Here is a 22,867-nt window from a genome sequence, read left to right on the forward strand (position 1 = left end):
AACCAGCACACAGGTTCAAGGTCCTCACAAGCAGAATACAATAAGACATTAAATAATGAATTCCTAACTGAATGACTGACGATTGCACTTTTTTTAACCTGTATTTTGTCAAGGAACTCAGCAGACCAGCAGGAAGAACTTCATGTTTCTATAATATTCCACCCTACCTTTTCATTACAATGTTTTCACCTAAATGAACCAGATCTTGTCTGAGAACACAATGTGGGTACGATTGCTTACCTTCCCTTCTAGCCCACTTGGAGAAGGAAAATAGCATAAATAATGCCAGGAGGGTCTTATGTAAAAATATTTGTAAAGAAACATCTTGGTATTTTGACCATAGTCATCAGAATACTATTCCTTAAAATATATAGGGGTATTTGCTCATGTCAAATGCATGCAAATATTTTTATTATTAACAGCTAACATAAATCCTTCACTGTAAGCTCTTTAGGAAATAAAATGTTTGCTTCACTGTAAAACTTTTGCTTGTGCTAAATATGCCTTTTTTTTTTTTTCCAAAACCTAAAGTTAATGAGGATTAAGAGCACAAAAAAATTCTCACCTTTGTCTTCATGTAGAATGGCGATGACTGGTGAATGGGCAAGTCCATGAGGCTATTGGAATTCGTGACACTATTACTGTTAGCATGTTCATCTTCTCTACTGCTGTCATCAGACTGATCAAAATCATCACTGTCCTGGTCCATTTCCTCCTCCTCTTCCACCTCCTCCTCTTGATCACCAGCATGTTCATCGTCATCTTCCTCTTGGTTACAAGTGGAATCTTCATCCACTGTAATAAGTCTATTATTATTTTCTTCTAACTGCTCCTGCTGAGACTCATGCCTGTCAACAAATCCAGGTTCTTCTCCTCCTATCTCTCCATTCCTCCCAATGTGCTGCTCCTCTTGTTGTCGTCTTTGCTGCTGCTCCTCCTCTTCTACGACCCGATTCATCTGCTCCTCATCTACTTGGCTTGAGGAAGCATTACCTCGAAGAGATCCACCAGTTCGTCGCCTCTTGCTGCCCACAGAGAGCAGTTCCTGATTCATTTCCAAAAGCCAGCTTGCTACTTCTTGGACCTTGGCTAGGCTATCTGAAGATGCAAATGCTTTCACATTCTAAGGAGATAAAGAAAAAGTGGAAAATTACAAATGTTACTTTTTTTATTAGATGAAGTAGTAAAAACCTATTTAATTGTATTATTCCTGGCAACTAAAAACTTCAGGAAACAAGGAATAATTTCTACTTGATACACAACTAGGAAAAAAAAAAAAAAAACTTCAGGCAACTTTCTAGCAAGAGAATTACTTGTTCTGTCAAACAGTCTGATCATAGTCTCTCTAAGCACCAGAGTCAGCAAAATTCAGAAGAACTAGTTGGCCTTCTAGAGAATCCACAAGAACTATTAACATTCATGTTCACAGAAGATACAAATATGCAATATTACTTGCAAAAAATTGTGCACAGATCATTTCAAATGGCATTTAATTTCCCTCTCATTTGATTACAGACTTTGTATATTATTCAAAAAAACCAAACTTTTGGTCTTATGCATTAAGAGCAGCATATTTTCAGATATAATTGAAAGCTTCATTTCTTGTTATTCTAATTTCCTTTTAGATTAACAAAGAAGAGAAAACCCATTAAAGAATACAGCCTTATCACTGCCAAGTCTTAAGCTGGCCAGAAACATGCCTGGGGTCAAAAGCAGACATCACTAGGCAACCTGTGTGGCCCAGAAATGGCACATACCTCACCTGGAAAAAAAATGACTGTTAGTAGTTATGGGGATTTTTGAAGGAGTAGTAAAGTTCTCCAAAACCTAAGAAGCTACAGTAATTGTTAAATGAGTCTCTAAGATGTTAAAAAAGGCCAAAATTAGGTGCATTTTAATAGAAACTGAAAAATACTAATGCAATTTCCAAATTACTCATGCATTCAGCTACCCATGTGCCTCCAAGCAACATATAAGAACAAGGGGCTATAACACAGACTAATTAATGATTGAATTTGCTATCAGATTTCCAGCTCTATAGCCTTTGAGACTGGCACATCCAGACTCTGGTTTCCCTAGATTCAAGCAATGTGTTGAGTAGATGAATTCAGACACACCTCAACAAGCAGTCAGACACACAGGCTCTGAAAGCAGTACATGAAAGTGTGTGCAGAGAGAAATTAGCTTTGTCATTGTGCCACTGTCCTTGGGAGCCCACAGCCCACCCACACACTCAGCAGGCCACACTGTGAGAGAGATTCAGAAAGCACAACACCACAATTACTGCATGGGAGCACAACTCCTGAGTCTCCTTGGAGTAGGAACAGCAAAGGATGTTTCCATGAGTACTTCAGCACAGAATGATAATCTCTGAACCTCTCCCACCACCACCATCACCCCCTCCTTTTTCTTAACTCACCTATCTCTTACAGTTTTTTGTTTGTTCTGTTGGTTTTTTTTAACAAACAAACTAGGGCTTTGTATGATGGACAGAGAGCATATAAACCCCAACTTTGCTCCATGACATTTGCAAAAACATCCACCTTTTTGGTTAATAGGGAACAAAGTACCAGAAACCATAGCTGTACTGTAATTTTCAGTGTGTTGTACCATAAAAGACACAGAAACACATTCACAGGCGTTTTTCCACTCTTTCTCTGAGGAGGATTCATAGCTGGGATTCTGCACTTCTCTGCACCTTTCTTCCTTAGGGAAACACTACTTATGTCCCAAAGCCAGGGTTCTCACTTCTCCACATATCTATCCAGGTGATGATTCCTCCAAATAAAACCTTATAAGATCAGTCACTGAAATATGTGTTCAAAGAAAGCACCCATTAAGTTCCAATCAGTGAATGAGAAGCTAACACTACAAGACAATTAAGCACCACACATTCAATGGAAGGAAGCAGACACTGTGCTGACTCTTGATTTTTCCATGGGAAAAAAGCTTTAGGACACTTGGGTGCATGTGACCCAAACCAGAAGCTAATGTCTATGTTTTTATATTCAAGTGGTAGCAAAAGCATATGTGTTTATTTTTCTGCATACAGTAAGGAGCATTTAAGAAAGATGCCATGAAGAGTGCGTTCTAAGAGAAATGTTTTCATCTAATATCTTTCCCCAAAGCTCAGAAACCTTAGCAGGTGGGAGTGATGTTTAGTAACAACATTTCATCAAAAGTCAAATTTCGATGCATGTATCATCTGATGGTAATACAACTTACATATCAGGCTCGCTAAATAGTTTGGGCATTGTGAACAAAACAATACTACACCTTATTTTCTCAACTTGGAAAGTTGAAGCACTAAATAATGTAAAAATCAGTAGTTTAAAAAAAAAAGCTGAACAAGAGGTTTACATCCTCTCAATCTAGAAATTCTAGTTTCCACCACAAATGTTTCTCTAAGTAGACATGGGTGTAGCTTAAAAGTTTAATTGCATTTTTTCAGTATCAGCAGCATTATATATGCAATTACTGGTTTAGTATGTACTTGATAAAACTGCAAATGCTGCATTTGTTTCAATAATTTAATACATACTTCCAATCTTTATCTTTAAGCAACCAACATAAAAGGTCAGCTTTGAAACATTAAAGTAATCAAATGCAAGAATACGGTAAATGTTTAAGTGACAAAAATATCACTGTTGTTACTGTTATTATACCCAAATGAAATTCCAGCCAATTAAAATTGTACACTAGTAGTAGTATATATTTTTAATTATTCCTACATTTTTGAGTGACCATCAGTTCATGAAATTAGCTTTAGTTGTTAGTAGTTTCTATTTTACTTTGCATTTGCATGAATAAACTCAATTTGTTTTTTCAAGAAGCCTGTAAAATACATTATCAAAATTTAATTACAAGCAGTGCTACATCAGAAATCATCAGTATGCAGAGAGGTGATGCATTTGCTAAAGCACAGATGGATGTACATTATCTGAGCGATTTGAAACATTAAAGCTTCCTTCTGTCATGTAAGTGCTTTCAGAATTAACTACTGTCAGCTAATACACAAGATAGAATAATTTCCATATATATGGTAGATAGGAATAAGAAAGTATTATTATTTTGCAGGAAGAAGTGTATTTACAAATCAACTTCCAGAGAACTGAAATCATATGTTTTCAGCTAGTACAGCGTCTCTTTCATTTATACCAAAACCAAAATGACTCAAATCAACTGAGAACCAGAAGAACAACTGAGGAAAGCTGTTGGTTTTCCTACCTGTCTCGGACCACAAAGACCTTTTTTCAGATAGACACCAAAACAGCAATGCAAGTGGCAAGACTCAGTATAAACATGCAAAACTCATTAAACTTTGTCAATGAATCTAACTTGGCAATTCCCAGGTAAGTTTCTTAATGCTTGCATTGTATGGGAAAACAAACTGCAAGAAATGCCTAAGGAAAATGGAAGTCTCCAGACTGATGTAACAGTAAACTCAGAGCTGATGAAGGCATCCCACACCCCTATTGAAGACTGCATGCAGCCCCCACCTCTATTGAACATTAAATGCTGTTTAAGTGTAATTCTTCAGCTTTATCCATTACATTTTCACAGAAGTTAGATTATAAAAATAAATATGAACAACAGTTGCTCAGAACAAGAAATGTCAAGCAATACTAAAAGATTAAAGGGAAAACTGCTCAGGATTATCTGCCACAACAGGTTGCATTCTGTACTGCGAGGATGACTTCACTTCCTGCTTTACTGCTGAAATATTTCTATCCTGCTAATACAGATAAAAAAGTCGTTAAATATTTTTAACCTATAAACCCACATAACATGGGAAAATGAAATTTCCATCAGTACTGTTTGGTTTTATTTTTCCATTTTTATTACTTGAAACTATGAAGAAAAAAGAAAATTAGGTGGATGCAGAGAGGTGGAGGTTGGGGAGTGGTGGGGTTTGGTTTTTAACAAAATATAAGAGATTGTGAAAAGGTTTTAAATAATTATCTTGGAAATTAATATATTAGACTGACTTGGAGACTAACCTAAGTATCATGACAGCATTTAGTGAAAAGACAGTATAGCTACAGACACAACATGATTTATGGCCAGTGAACGCTCCTAGAACAAATCTTTTGTAATTACAGATTTAGCAGACAAAGACAATTGAACTAACACAAAAACTTCTGTTGATATTTGACTAAATCTTAACACTGTAATATATCTGAGCTTTTTACTGCATTATTTAACTGTACAATACTGAACTGAGGTAAACAGAAAGCAAAATACGGACATCCCACCCAAGCAAAGGATCTCCTAAGATCGCAACATCCAAATTTATCTTCTGAAAAAGAAGTGTAAGACCCTTATAGACACACTGTGTCCAAGAACAACACTGGTGCATTGGTCCTCACAAGCAAGCAGTGCAGCACTGTAGGGGCAGAGGTGCCCACAGGATACCAGCTCTGGGGAGAGGAAGTGATTTATTCCCAGACCCTCCCCAAAGCCTAAACTGACCCTAACAGCTGGAGCACACCTTCTGCATTAGTTTCAGCCAGAAGGTGTTCTGGGACAGCCATGCTTCAACTCATGCTATAGGGAAGCAGGTGTGGACAATCAGGAATTAGGCTTTAAAAGGTGCACTTGATCCAAGCCCAAGCTACCACAAAAGTGCAAATATATCTAACAAGCCAGGCCTCTAAAGCCTGCTAAGCCCATTTGAAAAAACATGCATGAGAAGGGGATTCACATACAGCATCAAGCAGGTATAAATAAATAACAGAGTTAACACTGAGACTGTGAACCATATTTTACCAAAGAAAAATATGTATTTGAGTTATGGCCATGACAGCAAACGTTGCAAAACACTACAAGCAAGACACATACATGATGTGTTTAAGAAAACAGTTAATATATTGGTCTGAATACTGGCTACACGGTTTGTATATGGGAAGGATTTTGAACAATAGCTGAGTAACAAACCAAAGCAGCCAACATGCAATAACTGAAATACAAAAATCAAATGAAGAATCTACCACCTTCTTTTATAGGTTATGGTAGAGGACAATTATTCTCATACAAGGACTCAACGAAGTTAAGATAATTCAGATAAAGTCACAAATTTAACAGAAGTTATGAGCTTTAAATGAAAGTTACAGAATAATTTTGCTGTGCTATAAACGATAGCAAACGTGATCATAGTAATGGAGTCACAAAACTGTGTTGAATAAATTGCACAGATGAAGAAAATAAAAAACCTTCCGTATTTAATCAGTACATATGTCAATTAGAACAAGACTGCAGTAGAGATTTACAAACTTTCAGAGGTTTTCTTCAAAATAAAATACATCATAAACAATGTAACTCATTCTAAAAGAACACATGCTTTTTCTAAGAATGATAAACTATTCTTCCAAACATATACACACCTCAAATCTCTCCGTTAACTCCATTATTTACCGCTCCATGCTCCAGAACAAAATAGCAGCCAAAAAGATTCTCTGCTCCTGCTTTACTATTAACCTCCCAGCAAAGCTCTGACAACACTTAATAGAGCAGCACATGCAATGTTTCATTGTATTAGAAATTATCCTGCTCTTTTTTCATTATTTCAGTATACTTTAACCATTGATTAATGTAGTTTATTCAGTGCAAAGTGGTCAAAGCAACATACATTAAATCAAAGTGCTCCTCTAATTACTTGTGCCAAACAAATTTGACAGCAAACAAAAAAATAGATTTAGTATTCATTAAATTTAAAAACCACCACAATTAAAGTTTCCTGTTTAAATTTAATTATGTCCAGCTGTATTTAATCTTCTGAGCCAGTTTTAATTATCTCCCTCTCTACTGAAGTTCAGGCCCAACTTTCCATCTACCTGCTGAAGCTTTTCACCAAGTCCTAGTGTCCTGACCTCTCCTGAATGTTTCTGAACAGACACTTCCAGGTTTCCCAACACACATGCTCTCTGCCTCCTCTTCACCTGCTTCTATTTAACCCCACAATCCTATTTCAATTGACTTTACCCCTTCTCTCTCTATTTCACCATCCAACTTACTTTTTTCTTCTAGGACTGCCTGTGAACATGGCTCCCTCTCTAATCCCACGCCTCAATTTCCCAACCCCCTTTAGCCTCCAATGCTACTTTACAGTCTCGGAGACTTTGCTTTATTCCATACCATTCCCCACAGAAAACAAAGGGATTTATTTAAAAGAGAGACAATATCTGATAATACATGGGTAGTGAGGGTATCACAGAGCCATGTCCCTTACTATCAGTTATGGGGACAAACACACAGAAACCATTAAAAAGAAAACTTTGCTTTGACTCTGGGAATGAAAGACCTATCACATAATCCTACCCTTTTCTGGCACAAATACATGAAGTATTTAACAAGTGATAAAATATGAAATAGCACACAAAACCCACTAGAAAATGAAAATACAAAAAGCAGTTTAGAAAATGAGAAAATGCTACAAGAATTTATATCTATTTAGCAGTATTTAGACAAAGTGGCTTGATAAAGAAATATCAAGAGTAGAAGAGTGATGAACAGACCTTTCATAAGCAAGAGTTTAGAAGAAACAGTCTGAGCTACAAGCAGCCACATTCTTTAGATTATGATAAAGTATGTATGATCATACAACCACCTACAAGGTTCAGGCACACACCAACACAGAACCTGGATGCATTATAGTTCATGTGGATTCCACAGATTCTCTTTGCAATAGCAAGAGGAGCAGCAAAACTTAATGCTTTAAACCAAAGGCCTTTTCTTCTCTCTTTGTGCATTCTCAACACAAGGGCTGCTCTGGCTAAAAGAGAGGATAATCTGAGTTGCAGTCATAGCACATTTCAATGCTCTAGCACAAAGAATCATGGTATAAAATGTATTAATAGAGACTGGATGTCCATATTAAAGCAATAAACCATATAAGAGGAAGAGAGAAACTAGGGGATTTTACTTTCCACAAACACTTGTTCATAAGTAATTCATGAGCTTAATTCTCATATTTGAAGTGTTTCAAAACATGCCTGCATTCTCCTTGTTTCAAAAAGAAAGCAAACAATCAGCAAATAATCAGTGAATAATGCCTTACATAAGTTCTGCTTTTACCTCAAAATTTGACACACGAGAAAATGAGAATTACAATGCTGTGGCAAGCATGGGGTGGAGCTAAGAGGGAAATGTGAAAGTGACCCATGAGGAAAATGTTGCAAGCCTCCATCACACAGTAATAAGAAAACTGCATTTAAAAAAAACAAACAAACAAACAAAAAGCAACCAACAATTTAAAGTTCTTTTCCTCAAAGCCATCTCCCAACTGACAAGATATTAACACACCAGTACAGTATTATTGTAGAAGTGGGGAGCTTAGGCCACTTTATCAGGAAGACTGTTCATAGTTCTTAGCTCCCTGAAAAGGAAGACTAACAGCAAAAGTACAAAAGTTACTCCTTAATTTTAATTTGGCATTGTTATGTTTTCATCAAGAAGAGTGAATAGATATAATGTAGAATAAACTCACTTGCATTCTTTGGAAGATATCGCGGGAGGCAACAATCCACAGTAGGAGGAGATCTGTATTATCACCAATCTTACTGTGTTCATATAAATAATTATGTTATTTTTAGTATTTATATTAGTAATGACTGTTATGCAGAAGATAGCTGGTTTGTCTTTTCACTGAAAACTCTTTAAAGAAGGATTAAGCTGTAAAATGTGACAAGTTAACTATCATGTGGAACTAATGAAAGGCTTCTCGCCCCTTTTCCTCAGAAAAGGAAAAGCAGAAAAAAAAAGCCTTGAGTAATTTAAAGGGTGCCAAATTTTCCATCAGCTATTAAAAACAAAACAAGCAAATCCTCCATAAAATCCTGCATGTTACCACTCAATATGAAGCACTGATTATACTTCCATTGAAAGGACCTCTAAGGTATGAAAGGTAAGGACACAATTTTCAACTGCATTGTCTTAACCTTTCCACTTTGACAACTGTACCATTACTTGGGTTTTTATATTAAAATTTTTACCTCTCCAAATTAAAACTCTTACCTGAATAACTAATGAATATCTGCTTATTGGTTTCCCCATGAATTAGATTACTACAAGAAGCCTACACTACTACTGCTAGAGATACAGCAGAAGTATTCTTGTTTGCTCAATTTAGAACAGCCAGTTAATATGTCAGCCTCGTGTAAACTACTCTTTCTGTGCATACTAACAAGGAAGAGTTTCTTGCCAAAAGCAAACATTAGATCACACTTAAAACAACATAAACAGAGTATCTTTAGATACATTACTTGAGAAGCATGTGGGCTGAAGAATTCTCAGTTTAGAAAACTAGGCAGGCAGTTTCTTACACGCCTTTCAAATTTAAAGATGCTGTGGTATAAGTACTTAGCAAAGGCTAGAGATGTACCACCAGAATCATCTGAACTCTTCCATGATAGATACACATGTAATAAAGGATTTCTTTACAAAAAAGGATCACGAATCCTCTTACAGTGCAAAAGGAGACTAAGCACTCCTTAAAATTTCACAGGTTTGAACAATTTTGGGTTTGAATTCAACCTTTGTTTCAAAAAGTAAGCGAAGTTTGTGGGTCTATGGTAGCTGTGAGGGCTTTCCAAGCTGGCCTGACATCTCCACAGTACTGCTATGCATTCTGTTCTATCTTCTCATGCTTTTCTGTCCCCAGACTAGACTATCTATACTCCCTATAAAAGGAGTCCTTTGGGTCAGTTTTACAGCATCAACTCCACTGCATACAAGAACCTCCCCAGCTGCCCAGATCAAAAACTGATTAGGATAGTTTTATACAGCTGAAGGCCTTTCATCCATGGGAAAAGAGTCTGAGGAGCAATGAGGATGACCCTTTGGTCTTCTAGTAGAGAACTTTGATTAAGCTGTGCTGGAGTGTTATTGTGTTATGGAAAAACTCTTCTGAGTTAACACACATTAAGCCATAGGTACCAACACATGAACCAGAAATCTCAACTATGAAGTCTAGGACCATCATTCAGTAACATTTATTTTATGTAAACAGGCAATGTGATTGCTATGCAGAAACAACTCCATTCTTCCCAACTGCCTAGATGAACAAGGATTTTATCCAATAGACAAGAAGCGAGATCCAATCACTAAATGCTGAAATGAGAAAAATACAAATTAAATTAACTATGAGGATAATTACTCACTGTAATAGCTCACTAGGAAGATAGTAAATTCATCACCACTTTAAGTCTTAAATTAGAAATATACTCCATCTTAGTTTAACACATACATTCAACAACTGCAGAGCAAGTGCAGCTCCCAAGGCATGGTGAGCTGCCTGCCTCTCCCTGAGAATATATACAAATGAGAGCTGTTGTCACCTCCTCTCTGCTCCCCCAGTGACACAGTGACAAAATTTATGACCAAACTGCTGATAAAACCCTGCCTAGTTTCAGTGCAGACTTATTTCACAACTATTAGACTTAACACATAGGCTAGTGTTGCATGGCCAAAACAGCCTAAACATAATTTTTTCTTCAGCATCCATAGCACTGATGGGCCCTGGGGCTGGGATGCATTTCCAGTGGGAAAACGTTAGCAGTACAGTATGCTGAAGCACTTTACATATCCATTCACACAGACTGTCACCTCACCTGGTGCTGCTTCGCAAAGTTGCGTCGTAAGAGCAATACATGAAAAATTTCCAAGCAGAGCTGCTCATTATTAATGCAAACTATTCTGAAGGCAAAAGCAAAACAGCATTTGGCAGCAAGATCACTGCCATTAAGACGTTTGCCTGCAAACCTCAAAATGATTTCTGAAGTACCCGACTTCTCTGTCTCAGTCTCTTTCCTGTCCACTAATCATAAAAGTAATTTTGGGTACATTTCCTGAAATTATAGGTTTTGCTAATATGAGTTGTAATTTTACCAGATGGCTGGCGTCAGCTTCTGGCAAAATGGTAACGTGATTTCTTGGACTAAAGCTACAACTCAAATGTTGCTGAAATGAAGCACAACAAGCAGACACACAGAAGAGCAGATATCAAAAAACCAAAAAAAAGTGATTTAGAACACAGGGCATAAAAGATGGACCAAAAAAGGTCATCTTTAACTGAAATGGGCCAATGAGCCTCAAGAACAAATAGCAGCTAAATTTAATCAAATTTAAAATTAATTTAGTTATATGAAAACCAGAGGAAGGGCAGGAAATTAACACCAAGTACCAAACTGTCCCCTACCTCAGAGCTGTTTGAGAAAAAGAGTCCTCTAATATGGAACAACAATACACAAATGATGGGAACATATATACCTTTTACACTGAAAGGCATTCTAGTGATTAAAAAGAAGATGACAGTGGAATTAAAGCTGAGAAAAGTGAGAATCAAGAGCTGGGACTACTATTAAAGAACATTTTTCTCAGGCTTCTGCATCAGACTAACCTCCTAGAAATTACTATAAGTTATAGTAAAAATTAAGAATATTCTACTAATACCAAATAGCCTTCCCTTCTTTTGAACTTTACACTTTTTTATATTATGCTAAGCAAGATGACAAGAGAATTAATTAAACATCCAAGTCTTTCCAAGTTATCAACAACAAATTTTACCTCAAGGTCCACAATTTACAATGCTTATTTCAGGCTAATGCCTAAAATTTTTATTTTAATTTCCTGTTTCAGTTGCCTATTCTTTAAAAAAAAGTCTGAAGGACAAGGCCAAGAGTATCCTGGGTGCATTAGGAAAAGCATTGCCAGCAGGGGAAGGGAGGTGGCCCTGCCCCTCTTCTTAGCCCTGGTGAGGCCACCTGGAGTGTTCTATCCAGTTCTGGGCTCCTCAGGACAAGAGAGACATGGAGCTCCTGGAGCAGGTTCAGTGGAAGGCAACAAAGAAGACGAAGAGGCTGGAGCACGTCTCTTATGAGGAAAGGCTGAGAGACCTGAGCCTGTTCAGCCTCGAGAAGAGAACACTGAGAGGGGACCTCATCAGTGTTTGTCAGTATCTGCAGGGAGGGTGTCAAGAGGATGGAGCCAGGCTCTGCTCAGTGGTGCCAAGCAATAGGACAAGAGGCAGTGGGCAGAACCTGATGCACAGGAAGTTCCACCTGAACATGAGGAAGAACTTCTTTACTGTGCAGTGACCACACACCAGAATGGATGGTTCAGATGGGCTGTGGAGTCTCCCTCACCATGTGCTCTGGGATGGTCGTGCTTGAGCAGAGAGGTTAGACCATATGATCCACTGCGGTCTGTTCCAATCTGACCCTTCTCTGATTAAGCTATCATGTAGTCTTATATTCTAGGGGGAAAAAAAATAATTCTATCAGTACTGTTAAAGCAAAGTGGAGTAAAAGGCCATAACATAAGACAGAGAAAGGTATTTCTTATTTGTGTTTAAGTCACCAGTTATAAACCAAATTATATAAACCGAATTTCTGAGATAAGAGAAGGTAGCTGGGGTCAGACTGGAGTAGTGCAAGCAACACAAGATATAAACACTGGTGTATTTTACCATTTTGGTGTGAAAAACTACAGCTCAGCCTTATTCCTACGAGGTTGCTCTAAAAGAACAAGGAGCAATATATATTTTATGAAGAAAGCCTATCTGTCTGCAGTCCCAATTCATATCTTATAAAATGTTCAGCTGTGAACATTATATCAGATTTTTCCAGTATCCACTGAGCAATACTCTCTCCATTCTGAATGCTGTATTTTCAAAGATGAACTCCAAATTATGTACTTTCTTCCAGAGCTAGTCAATAAAACATGTTAAACGCCTTTGCATCAACATCTGATAAGGAAGATCCGTTGATCTGCACTTCTCTACTTTTACAAGAAATACAAAGAGAGACATACAGGCGGCATTTAGCAGACTTGCTGAAATCTGCTAATACATTGGTTTGTCTGCATTTTCAGCATCTTCATCAGTAGAAGTACATGAGTAAAACAAGGTCACGTACTACCAGAACACAGCAGAATCCATTCCCTTTTCTACTGTCTAATTTAAAGCAAAAAAAAAAAAGAAAAAATCCAAACAAATTACAGTCTCCACATGGTATTAAAAAATCAGAAAATGCATTCTCATTAACCTCACATCTCCAGAACACTGCCTAGTGCACATTGGTTCCTAAGTGTTATGTTCTCTGTGTCACAGAGAAGCTTTATGGCACTAGATTTAAAATCTGACCTTGCAGAACAACAAGGCACTTGCTGACAAACAGCATGAGTGACTGCCAGGTTTGAAGGAAGATGATATCCCAGCCTGTCTAAAAGAATCTGGCCCTGGCCCAAACAGACTCTTAGCAGGCTCCACTGGAGAAATGGAAATGGTTGCAATTATTGTTATTGATTTAATGCCCTTAAAATGGCTCTCTGAGAATCTTATTTCAGTAACTGATTAAGCAGTATGATTCAGCAGCAGGGCATCTGCTAACAACCTACAGAAACATAGATTTCTTTGCTCAAACTATTTCTGGGATCAGGAAAGTAAGGTTTTGTATTTGCATGACCAGAGGTAGATAAGAATGTAAGGCGGCCTGCAATATTTATGTCAGGCAGGCATTCAAACCTTCCTTCCAATTCTACAAAGCCATCAACTCTAATATCCCGTTTTTGCTCTACAACAATTTCCTAGTAGGAAAGGTGATGTGATTACAAGCGGTAAAGAGAGCCATGTTCAATGCAGTAAAGCACTGACCATGTATACAGTTAGCAAATAAATTATGTACCTGAACTACCAAATAAAAGAGACACTGATACAGACAAATAGAAACAAACTTAAAATTAGAATTTGGGATAATAATTTGAGTAAATGAAAAACAGGTTATAGAGATTTTTTTCAGTGACTAACGTTATTTAAGATACTGTTACTGCTCTGCCACAGAATATTTTCAGTGGAGCTTCACCGAAATAAACTGTCCCCCCTTTACCCATTCCAGAAAAAAATACTAAAATCAATTGTATCTCACCAGTTTCCTCTAATGTATATGGTGTTGTTGGCACTGGGTTAAGAATGACAGATATGAACTGTTTGAAGACAGATCTTACACCTTTCCAGCAGAGGTGGGTAATGATTAGTGACCAATTAACATCTTATACCACTGCAAAATAAACACCTACCTAACTTGAAGCTGTACTCTTCAGTAAAAGCAAGGCATGCTCTACTGCTAGCATTTTGACTACTGTCAGGAGTCTCACCAACCCACCAGTTCAGCACAGCTGGCATAATTTCTCATGCCTGTGTGGAAAGAGGCATGTAGAGCTAAGTTTCTTCTCAACAACGAGCCCACAACACAACAGCAGCTGCAAAGAGGAACAGTCCCCCACATCATTGCCTTGATCCACCTTTACTGTAGGCTAATTTTTGTTCCTGATTTTTCAAGACTCCTGTAGGTGAAGAGCAGTTTCTATCTCTCCCAGACAGTGCTAAACAGCATCAGCTGTACTGATCAAACACAGACTGCACCACTCCCCATCCAAACCTGGTGCCTGTCCTCGCTGCTACATCAGGTGTATCGTGCTTCACAAAGGTCATTTGCCATGCCACACAGCTGCCTTGTGGATATTGGAGACCAGCATATTTTGGAAGCAAGTAGATAGTTGCTCAGCTCCTAGTGAAGTACTGATATTCAGGAGAAACTTGCTAGATTGCTGGTAATAGGGGGAAATCCAAAGCAGCTGAGATGGTACAATCTGTGAGACAAAATGGTGTGTCTCCTAAGTGCCACAAGAACCCACAACAGGCAAGGGAAAAGTCAAATCTCATTGACAACAAAGAACAGAGCTCTGGATACAGTGAACACACACAAAGCACATTGTTGGGTTGATTGTTTATTTTCTAACCTAGAAAAGCTGTTAAAAAACAAAATTTGTAAAATAACTTATTTAATTCAAATTTTGAGGCCATTATACAGATAATTCAGAATGTTGTTTTATCGCTACTATGTAAGAGTGATGTGTGAAACAGTCCAGCTGCAAACAGGTGCATTTCACTCCAACTGTTTCTACTGATAGAACGCCAAAGTGGATGGAACACCATTATTTCTGAATAATACATTGGGTGTTGATAGCAAAAGCACCATTGAAAACAGGGCATTTATATTTGTTCTTACTGGAAAACCTGGCTGATTAGGTTATGTCCTATGACATAGCTTGAAGCCTGCAAAATGGACCTTACCCTAACTTTCTCACTGAAGCAGCCCAAAAAGGCTTTTAGTAACTGTAAGGCTCTCTCACTAAATAGCTCAATTTTTCAAAAGATCTAGTCCTCCACTGAGGAAAACAGAATATAGTACAGGCAATGTGAAGTTCAAGTCGTCCCTCACAGCCTTCACATCAACGTGTATTTTACTTTTTCTTATGATCTTCACATGGGCTTCCATGGTCTCAGATGCATGGATGATTAGCAAATGGTACCATTCTGTCCAAAGTTTTTAAGTCACCAAGACATAGGACTCAGCTACTTGCTCAGTTGAAGCAACAATTAGGTATGATGTGTAAAACGTTACAAAAAATACAGCTGAACTTTATAAGGTATTTACTTTTTTACTCCAATCATCTCAACACCTGGGAAATACCTAGCATACCAATTTTCTTTCTTTCTTCAGTAAGAATCCTGGAAAGAAACTAGGCTCTAAGAAATGCTTTCATTTTCTGGTGAATTCCTCATAGATTTTTATCAAAGCCTAGCAAGAACATATTTTCTACTCACAATAGTGCAGGGTTTATGTACTGTAATCCATTCCCACAGAACTCATAGCCATTCTCACAGGCATTGCAGTCAACACAGAGTAATGGCACCAATGAGGTCTTCAGATCTGCACTTACTCCTCAGACATTGGTGAGATCGAGGATATATTTCCAAGATAACTCATCATCACAGGTGGGCATTGACCCAAAACCCCCAAGCTCTTCTGATATATTTTTTTCAATATGTTAAACAACTACTTTGACATTGAAAGTACCAACTGTTTCAGAACGTGGCTGTTCTCAGCAGGAGCACCCGCACTCAGTGCTCACTTCTCTGTTGAAGAACTGACCATTTAAAAAATACTGATCAGCGTAAATTTATTGTGGTTCTTTTGGAACTTCTGGCCCAAAGCCACTTTTCATAGACTGCCCAGCTAGTCTTGCATTCCTTGATTTTTGAGTCTCAGGGGTGGGGGGAGAGAGCAAAGAAAGCCTGCTGCACATCTGACTTGGAGTTGAAACTGTCACAGAGAGCAACATCTGCCACTCCCAGCTCTAGGGCTCACCAGAAAAAAAAAATCTGAAATAAAAATATTTGGATCTGTTTTAAAGGACTTGCTATAAGTAAACAGGAGGTCACAACCGAAAAGTCTGATCCCAAGTCCATTCAGTCCCAGGTGATAAATTTACACATTCCAGAGACTTTTTCTGAGGAGTCCTAACATCTGGAAAATGTTCAGCTCATAGCAGGACAGCAGGTTGGGCATTACTGGGTCTGTCACTGGTGAAGGAACAGAGATTGGATGATGAGTGCTCCATCACCTATACTCCAGCATGGAAGTAATTAGCAGCTTAGATGCAGGCACCATCCATCAGTGACAAATGGTTGACTTAGTAGAGATCACATCACCAACCTCAAAAAAGCATGCGATTTCTATGGGTTTGCATCGAAATTCTCTTAGTTATGCAACAGAGAAAAATGGAAGAAAGCTTCAGCAGACTTTCTAGTAGGACTTTTCTAAAATATAAAAAAAATCAACTTCAGAAGCCTGACAGCAATTTTTTAACAGATATTTTTGAAAAATTTAGTTGGTCTTTCTCCTTTGTAGTTGTATGTACTCAGTTCCAGTGGCAACTGAAACATTAGTTGAACTTATTATACCTAAAGATATTGAGGACTAAAACCAGCAGCATAGGGAAACCCTAGGTCATTGAACTAGATAAAATTGCAACAAAGCAGTCATATATTAAGTTTAAAATAGGTAAGGACTAGCAGCTAATAGAAAACAAGTGCTCAGCAAGCACCCCAGCATACTTATTCTGCACAAGATTTATTTTGCTTTCAAAGCACACTTCCTGACACATTAACATAAGCTATTTAAAGGGACTTCTGGAAAGGAGTGTAGAGATACCTGCATATACTCTTCCTGAGGCACAGGCTCAGCCTCCCACACTCAGCCTGCTTATCCCTGCATCCAACCAGATCTCCTGGCATACCCGCGCACATAAGCATCACTAATCCGCTTCAGTCAGAATGAGCCAGGTTAGCTTACAAGTTTAAAGTCTCAGCTAAGCAGATTCGTTTTGCCTGAAATAGATTAGGAAGCACTCACAAGAGCTGTTCCACACACAGATTAGAGGTGAACAATCTACTTCACGGGCACAGGGCAGGCAGCATGCAGACGCAACCTGCAGTTGGCCCAGCTGAACCTGAACTCAATGCCCACTATGGCCATGTCACATTCACCTGAGAAAGCAGCAACAGCTCACTTCAGATTCATGCTCTGTTCTGTTCCACAGTTTCCCCATGCTGCCTAAACGCACCAAAAGTCAGCCACAGATCTCAGTCATAGTCTTAGAAAATAGCTGGCATCTACAGCCTACAAAGTTTTAGACATAACACACATCTCAGAAATGTTAAGTACCTTACAAGTGATATGTAGAAATGAACTACTAGCACCTTCCTTATTTAGTCAGAGAACAAGCTGTAAACACAATTAAAATATTTCATATTTTCTAAGCAACACTTTTTTTTTGTTGTTATTTTCTTCATGATAAACATAAGAGGAAAAGAGCACTGGTCAATTGGAATTGCCAGAAAGATCCTATCGCACTACTACAATTCATGGGCTTCCTGCTTCTTTAGCAGATACTTTCAGAAGTGAACATCCTGAGAAAGCTCATGAGGACAGATAATTTCAAGGGAGAATAAAAGAAAAGTTAATGTCTATTTGCAGATGGCAAATTTACCACAGAATTTACTAGTTGGACAGAGTGCTTTGCCCCCAGCTTTACTCTCAATTCTACAAAGGGGTTTTGTTGTTGTTGTTGGATTTTTTTAATTTCTTTAAGCTGCTCCAATAACATCAGAAATTTAACAAAATATAAAACAAGTCTGCAAATACACTGAAAGCATAAGGTATCATCAATCCCATCATCAGTGGGTTCAAGGAGATGTGCTGTGCAAGGGCAAATGCATTCCACAACTGGAACTATAAAAAAGGGTCTTTCTAAAGGTAAATGTTTTAATGTTTTCTACCACTACACTGCTTTCACATGTGCCTGCTTCTGTTCTGCCACCACTTCTTGTTATTCACTTCTCCAAGAAGATTTGAGTGAAAAATTTTTGCTTTAGCATTTTTTATCTACAAGAAGAAAGCAAAGCAATCAGGGAGAGCCTGAGATGCAGACATGTGGACAGGACAGCTCCACTATTCAGGCTGATGACAGAACTTAGAGCACGCTTCAAGGAATGGAACATCATCAAGAACATTCCTACCTTTTTGGTTTGTTTGGGGTTTTGTGTTTATCTTTTATTTTCTTGGACTTGGTTTTTGTTCTTTTTTAGCAGATCATAGACACATGGAAGAGCTATGAAGGTAGAAGAATTAGGCATTTTTATCTATAAAATACAATATTATTGTTCAGGAGTACATACTGCTCTTACCAAATCCTCACCAATAAACAACAAAAGATCATAGCTGAAACAGATGAACAGCTGAACGTAGAAACAGCTACAGACTTCCAATATTTGCAGATGTGACAATACAGTAGAAGAAATAAAATCCCAACTGAATCTCTTCTGTTCTGGTAGCAACGGTGCCATACACTATTTCAAGAGTGACTTGGAATCATCCAGCCATTGACACAAAACTCTCAAAAATCAACACTTGAAGATAATGTGTTCATTTGTATTTTATAAAATACTTACAAAAGTTTACAAGATGCAACAAGAGTCCAAAATACCTAGAGAGAAGTTTCTTTGTTTTGAAAAGCATCTGCAGCTGGATTTGAACATTCAATTATTTGGTTCTGCAGAGGCCACATGCTCTATGACTGTATGTTTCAGTAGCAATGAACAACAGCAGGGATAGTGCAAGATGGTAACAAAGTCTGTAAAAGCTCCACCTTTTCTCTTAAAAGAAAACCCAAAGAAAGAATGACATATTTTCCAAGTGCTAACATATGAAAAAAGGCTGTAGGAAATTATTCTACTCCTCCTTGTTCACATATTACCTCTATCCTTTTCACTATACTTTTCCCATGACTGAAATGCTCAGTGCTGCTCTGACTCAGTGCATTTCTGAAAGTCTATTCAAGTCTTTGGATCTGCAGAAGTAAAAGAGCCCCAGATTTTATTTTTTAATATGCACATTATCACCTCCAAATTAGTTACCAGTAACCTTCATACCCAGTAATAAACATGAAATCCAAAGGAGGTGCTTTTGTTTGTCCTTCATAGGAAAAGTCCCTTCTCCAAATACATGTTTGACAAACATCAACCAGGATCTCTCACTATCAATACATGTGTTCCTTTCCAGAAGGAATGAACCAAGTGGCTCTGGTACAGTGGAGTCCATCATTTATACTGTCTAAATATCAGTATTTGCTCAACAGAATTCACAAATCTCAAACCAAGGACAGAAGATATATATTTAGCTGCTTGCAATGGGATTGATATGCTGCTTATTAGTTTACCCACTACTGTTTTAGAAAATTAGAAGCAGCAACACAGGCAAGTGGGAGTAGATGAGATCACAGAAAAATTGTGGTTTGAAAAGAAGTTGCAAGGTGAAGTTAGAAGCTGTGTATCACAACAGAGAATATTCCAAGTATATGTGGCAGCGTAAAACTGGAAGTGAACGAAGCATAAGGAGATAGGAAGGGGGAAAACGTGAAACATAGAATAAATTATGCAGTGTAAGGTCTTAGAGGAATTATAGATAATTCATTACTAGATACAGAGTAAACAGGATCAGATCTGTTCAGCGCCTGTAGGCAAGAAATTGCATTATTGATTTACTGTATTATGCAAGGCTTGGAGAAAGACGACAACTCAGGAGTAAGTGTTCCAGCATATCAATTTTTATATTTAGTAACAGCTGAAACAAGCAGAAATGGACACTTCATAACATTAGTACTTGGTTGTTTATGCTTCAAGATAAATCGGCTTTGTGCACCAAGAAGAGGAAAACTGTCATAAAGGCCAAGAACTCAATTCCTTAATTTAATAATATTTTAAGCTTCTCTAACAATAGAGATGGAGTCCAAGAAGAATTGTCTTTGCAGCATACCACCAACATTGTTAGGACAAGAAATACATAAAGGAAATGAACAAGCTGTTAAACCAGTCAGCCAGTGAAGCTCACTAACCAGACTAACTAAAGTAGCTGAAGTGTTTATAAGAAATTATTTTCAAAAAGTGTTCATCTCTCTAAACCCCTTTTATTTGACATACCCAACACAAGCTGGTGTAAACTTGTATATGATCCTGAAATGTACAGGTTGCTAAAGGCCAACCCAAGTTTCACACAATGTAAAAGTTGCAGAAGTCTATTTACCTTTGCATAGGTTCCTTTGCCAAGTTATTTAGAGCTGACATGACAGATCAGCAATAGGATCCAAGGAGAGTTATTGATGAAATAAATGAGAAAAAGCAAATTGAAATGTAGAAGATTACAAACAACAGGCACTCTCATAGTAGAGGCAAAAAACCTTACCTTGGGACAGCAATCAATTTTATAAAATTAAAATAACAGAAAACACCAAAAATAATGTCTTTTTTATTCTGAGAAAATGCAAAAACTGTACTACAATCCTTGCATGAAAACAAAATAAAATGTTCTATTAGTGACAGATTTTGCCTGATACCAGAAGCTGTTTGTCAGTCATCAATACAATCACTAATATAAACCAAATAAAGAGACAAATGTCTTCACATATTAACAGTATTTGACTATATTTATAGGCATAGGAAGTTTTACATGTGGAAAATAGTGGACTCATGGTTGTAGGAATGTCAGTCCTGCCATTGTATAGATGGCCTGTCAAGATACAATAACCACTGTATACTTATACATTTAAAAAGAAGTGTAAATTTATACAGCAGTAGTATCTGTCTTCCTCAGCATCAAGGATATCTTAACTGACCATCTGAGAACTTGCTTGTTAAAACCAAAAGTGTAATTGCCTTCAAACTGCATAAGTAAATTTACAAAATCTGGAGGTTTGTGAACAGAAGTGGCTAAATAAAGCACAAAAATACCAGGGTGTCCTTACTGTTCCCTCCTCAAAAAACTATGCCAACTACAAATGCAAGTGAAGTTTGACACCATCTGTCACCTAATTACACCTTATATAATATATGTCATCAGGACATTTATCACAGCCATTCCTCTGCAAGTGATGGCACAAGATTTCAGTTGTCAGCTACGGACATTTTCCTGCTCATGGGACCAGTCACAATCACCTGTAAAGCTACATGTACTAATAAAAGACCTTTTCAAACTATGGCTAAAATAAATTTGTAACACTAAGACAGCCAAGGAATTACCATCACTTCTTTATTTCTCAGCTCTTCCCACAAGCAGGTACTGGTAGTATGCACTATTTTCCATAATTCCAACACTTAGAATTTCAATTCTGAGAATCAAAGGTCAGCTACACGCATTGGAATAGCATCCATTTCAGTTGGTATGTGGAAATCTAGCACACAGAGAAAATTTTGGAAGTGTGATTCCTACATAAGATGATGAGAGACAATTAAAGCTTTGTTCCTTCAGTTAGAAGAATCTGATGCCACTGGATTTTAGCACTTCTGCAACTCACTATTCCACAAACAGCCACTCTGTGCACTAGTTGTGATGCAACAACTAAGGTCCAAGATTTGTCTTCCTGCTTACAGCAAATAAAACTGCTATAAAAGTAGCTAATATCTCTACTATATTAATACACATTTTACATATTTGCTCTTTCAGAACAAGGTTCATGGCTGGTTTTTCCTTGATAGTAGTGCAGATATTGTTTCGTTTCGGATTTTTTTTAGATGCCATGGGAATCATAAAGGATCTGAAACATTCCATAATCCAAGTGACTGCTGCTACCTTTGTGGGGTCACCAAGTCAATGCAACAGCTCAGAACCATTAAAAGCAGTTTCCAGCAAAACTCACTGTACTTCATTGCCTACACTTTGCCACAGATAGAAGGGTGCTATTTTACTTCAGTTACAAAATTAAAGGTCCACAAGAAACTTCAAAGTGGAGTACTACAAGGGGTGGAAGAATAATTAATGTAACCATACCAGCAACACAGAATAGTCATAAGATTCATGTTATGTGTTGCATGAAACAAGTTTGAGGAAGACTTTGACACTGAAACACATAAAAATTCATTATGTTCTTCATAAAAGAAAGATGCCTCTTCTGTAAGTTTGTCCCCAGTGGAAGGTATGGTTACCAAATGGCCAGAAATATCTCAGTCTGGAAAAGATTACCTCCACATTTCTAGTAAAAATCAACCTGGAAGATGGCATTTTTTGTCTCCACAGGATAATAATTATCCTTACGATCAGTTTTATTCTTTTCTCTAGAAACTCCACAAAGATAAATTACAGCAAATACATGTTAACTACTCATTCTTCTGATGGAAAAAGTGCCAAATGTGCAAAATGTTAACCAAAATATACAAATCACTTAAAAATCAACCTATGTATAGGCTTCAATGCACCCATCTGATCATAAGAAGTTTTTATGAGAAAAAAGCACACATAAGCAAGATTAAAAAAAACTTAATTACAACAATGAAATAAAGAACTTCTCAGACCAATAAAATTTGAAAAACTTAATCAGTTTGTAACTGCCAGTTGTTGCTGCTTTCTTGAGCTCCCAAACAAAAATTGACACCAAATCAACTGCAAGTAAATATATAGGCACATATAGATAATTAAAA

At 37.5% G+C, this 22,867-nt stretch overlaps 1 protein-coding gene across 2 annotated transcripts in view; it reads right to left on the reverse strand.

Moving 5' to 3' along the window:
- Positions 1-22,867, reverse strand: part of FBXW7 (F-box and WD repeat domain containing 7) — a 176,343-nt gene that overhangs the window by 98,704 nt on the left and 54,772 nt on the right. For both annotated transcript variants that reach the window (XM_053976363.1, XM_053976364.1), the window contains exon 2: positions 566-1,123. In XM_053976363.1, coding sequence (XP_053832338.1) covers positions 566-1,054 — 489 coding nt within the window. In that variant the 5' untranslated portion in view covers positions 1,055-1,123. The remainder of the gene's footprint in view (positions 1-565; positions 1,124-22,867) is intronic.

This window comes from Vidua macroura, chromosome 4 (genome assembly GCF_024509145.1).
Source record: "Vidua macroura isolate BioBank_ID:100142 chromosome 4, ASM2450914v1, whole genome shotgun sequence".
NCBI lineage: Eukaryota > Metazoa > Chordata > Aves > Passeriformes > Viduidae > Vidua > Vidua macroura.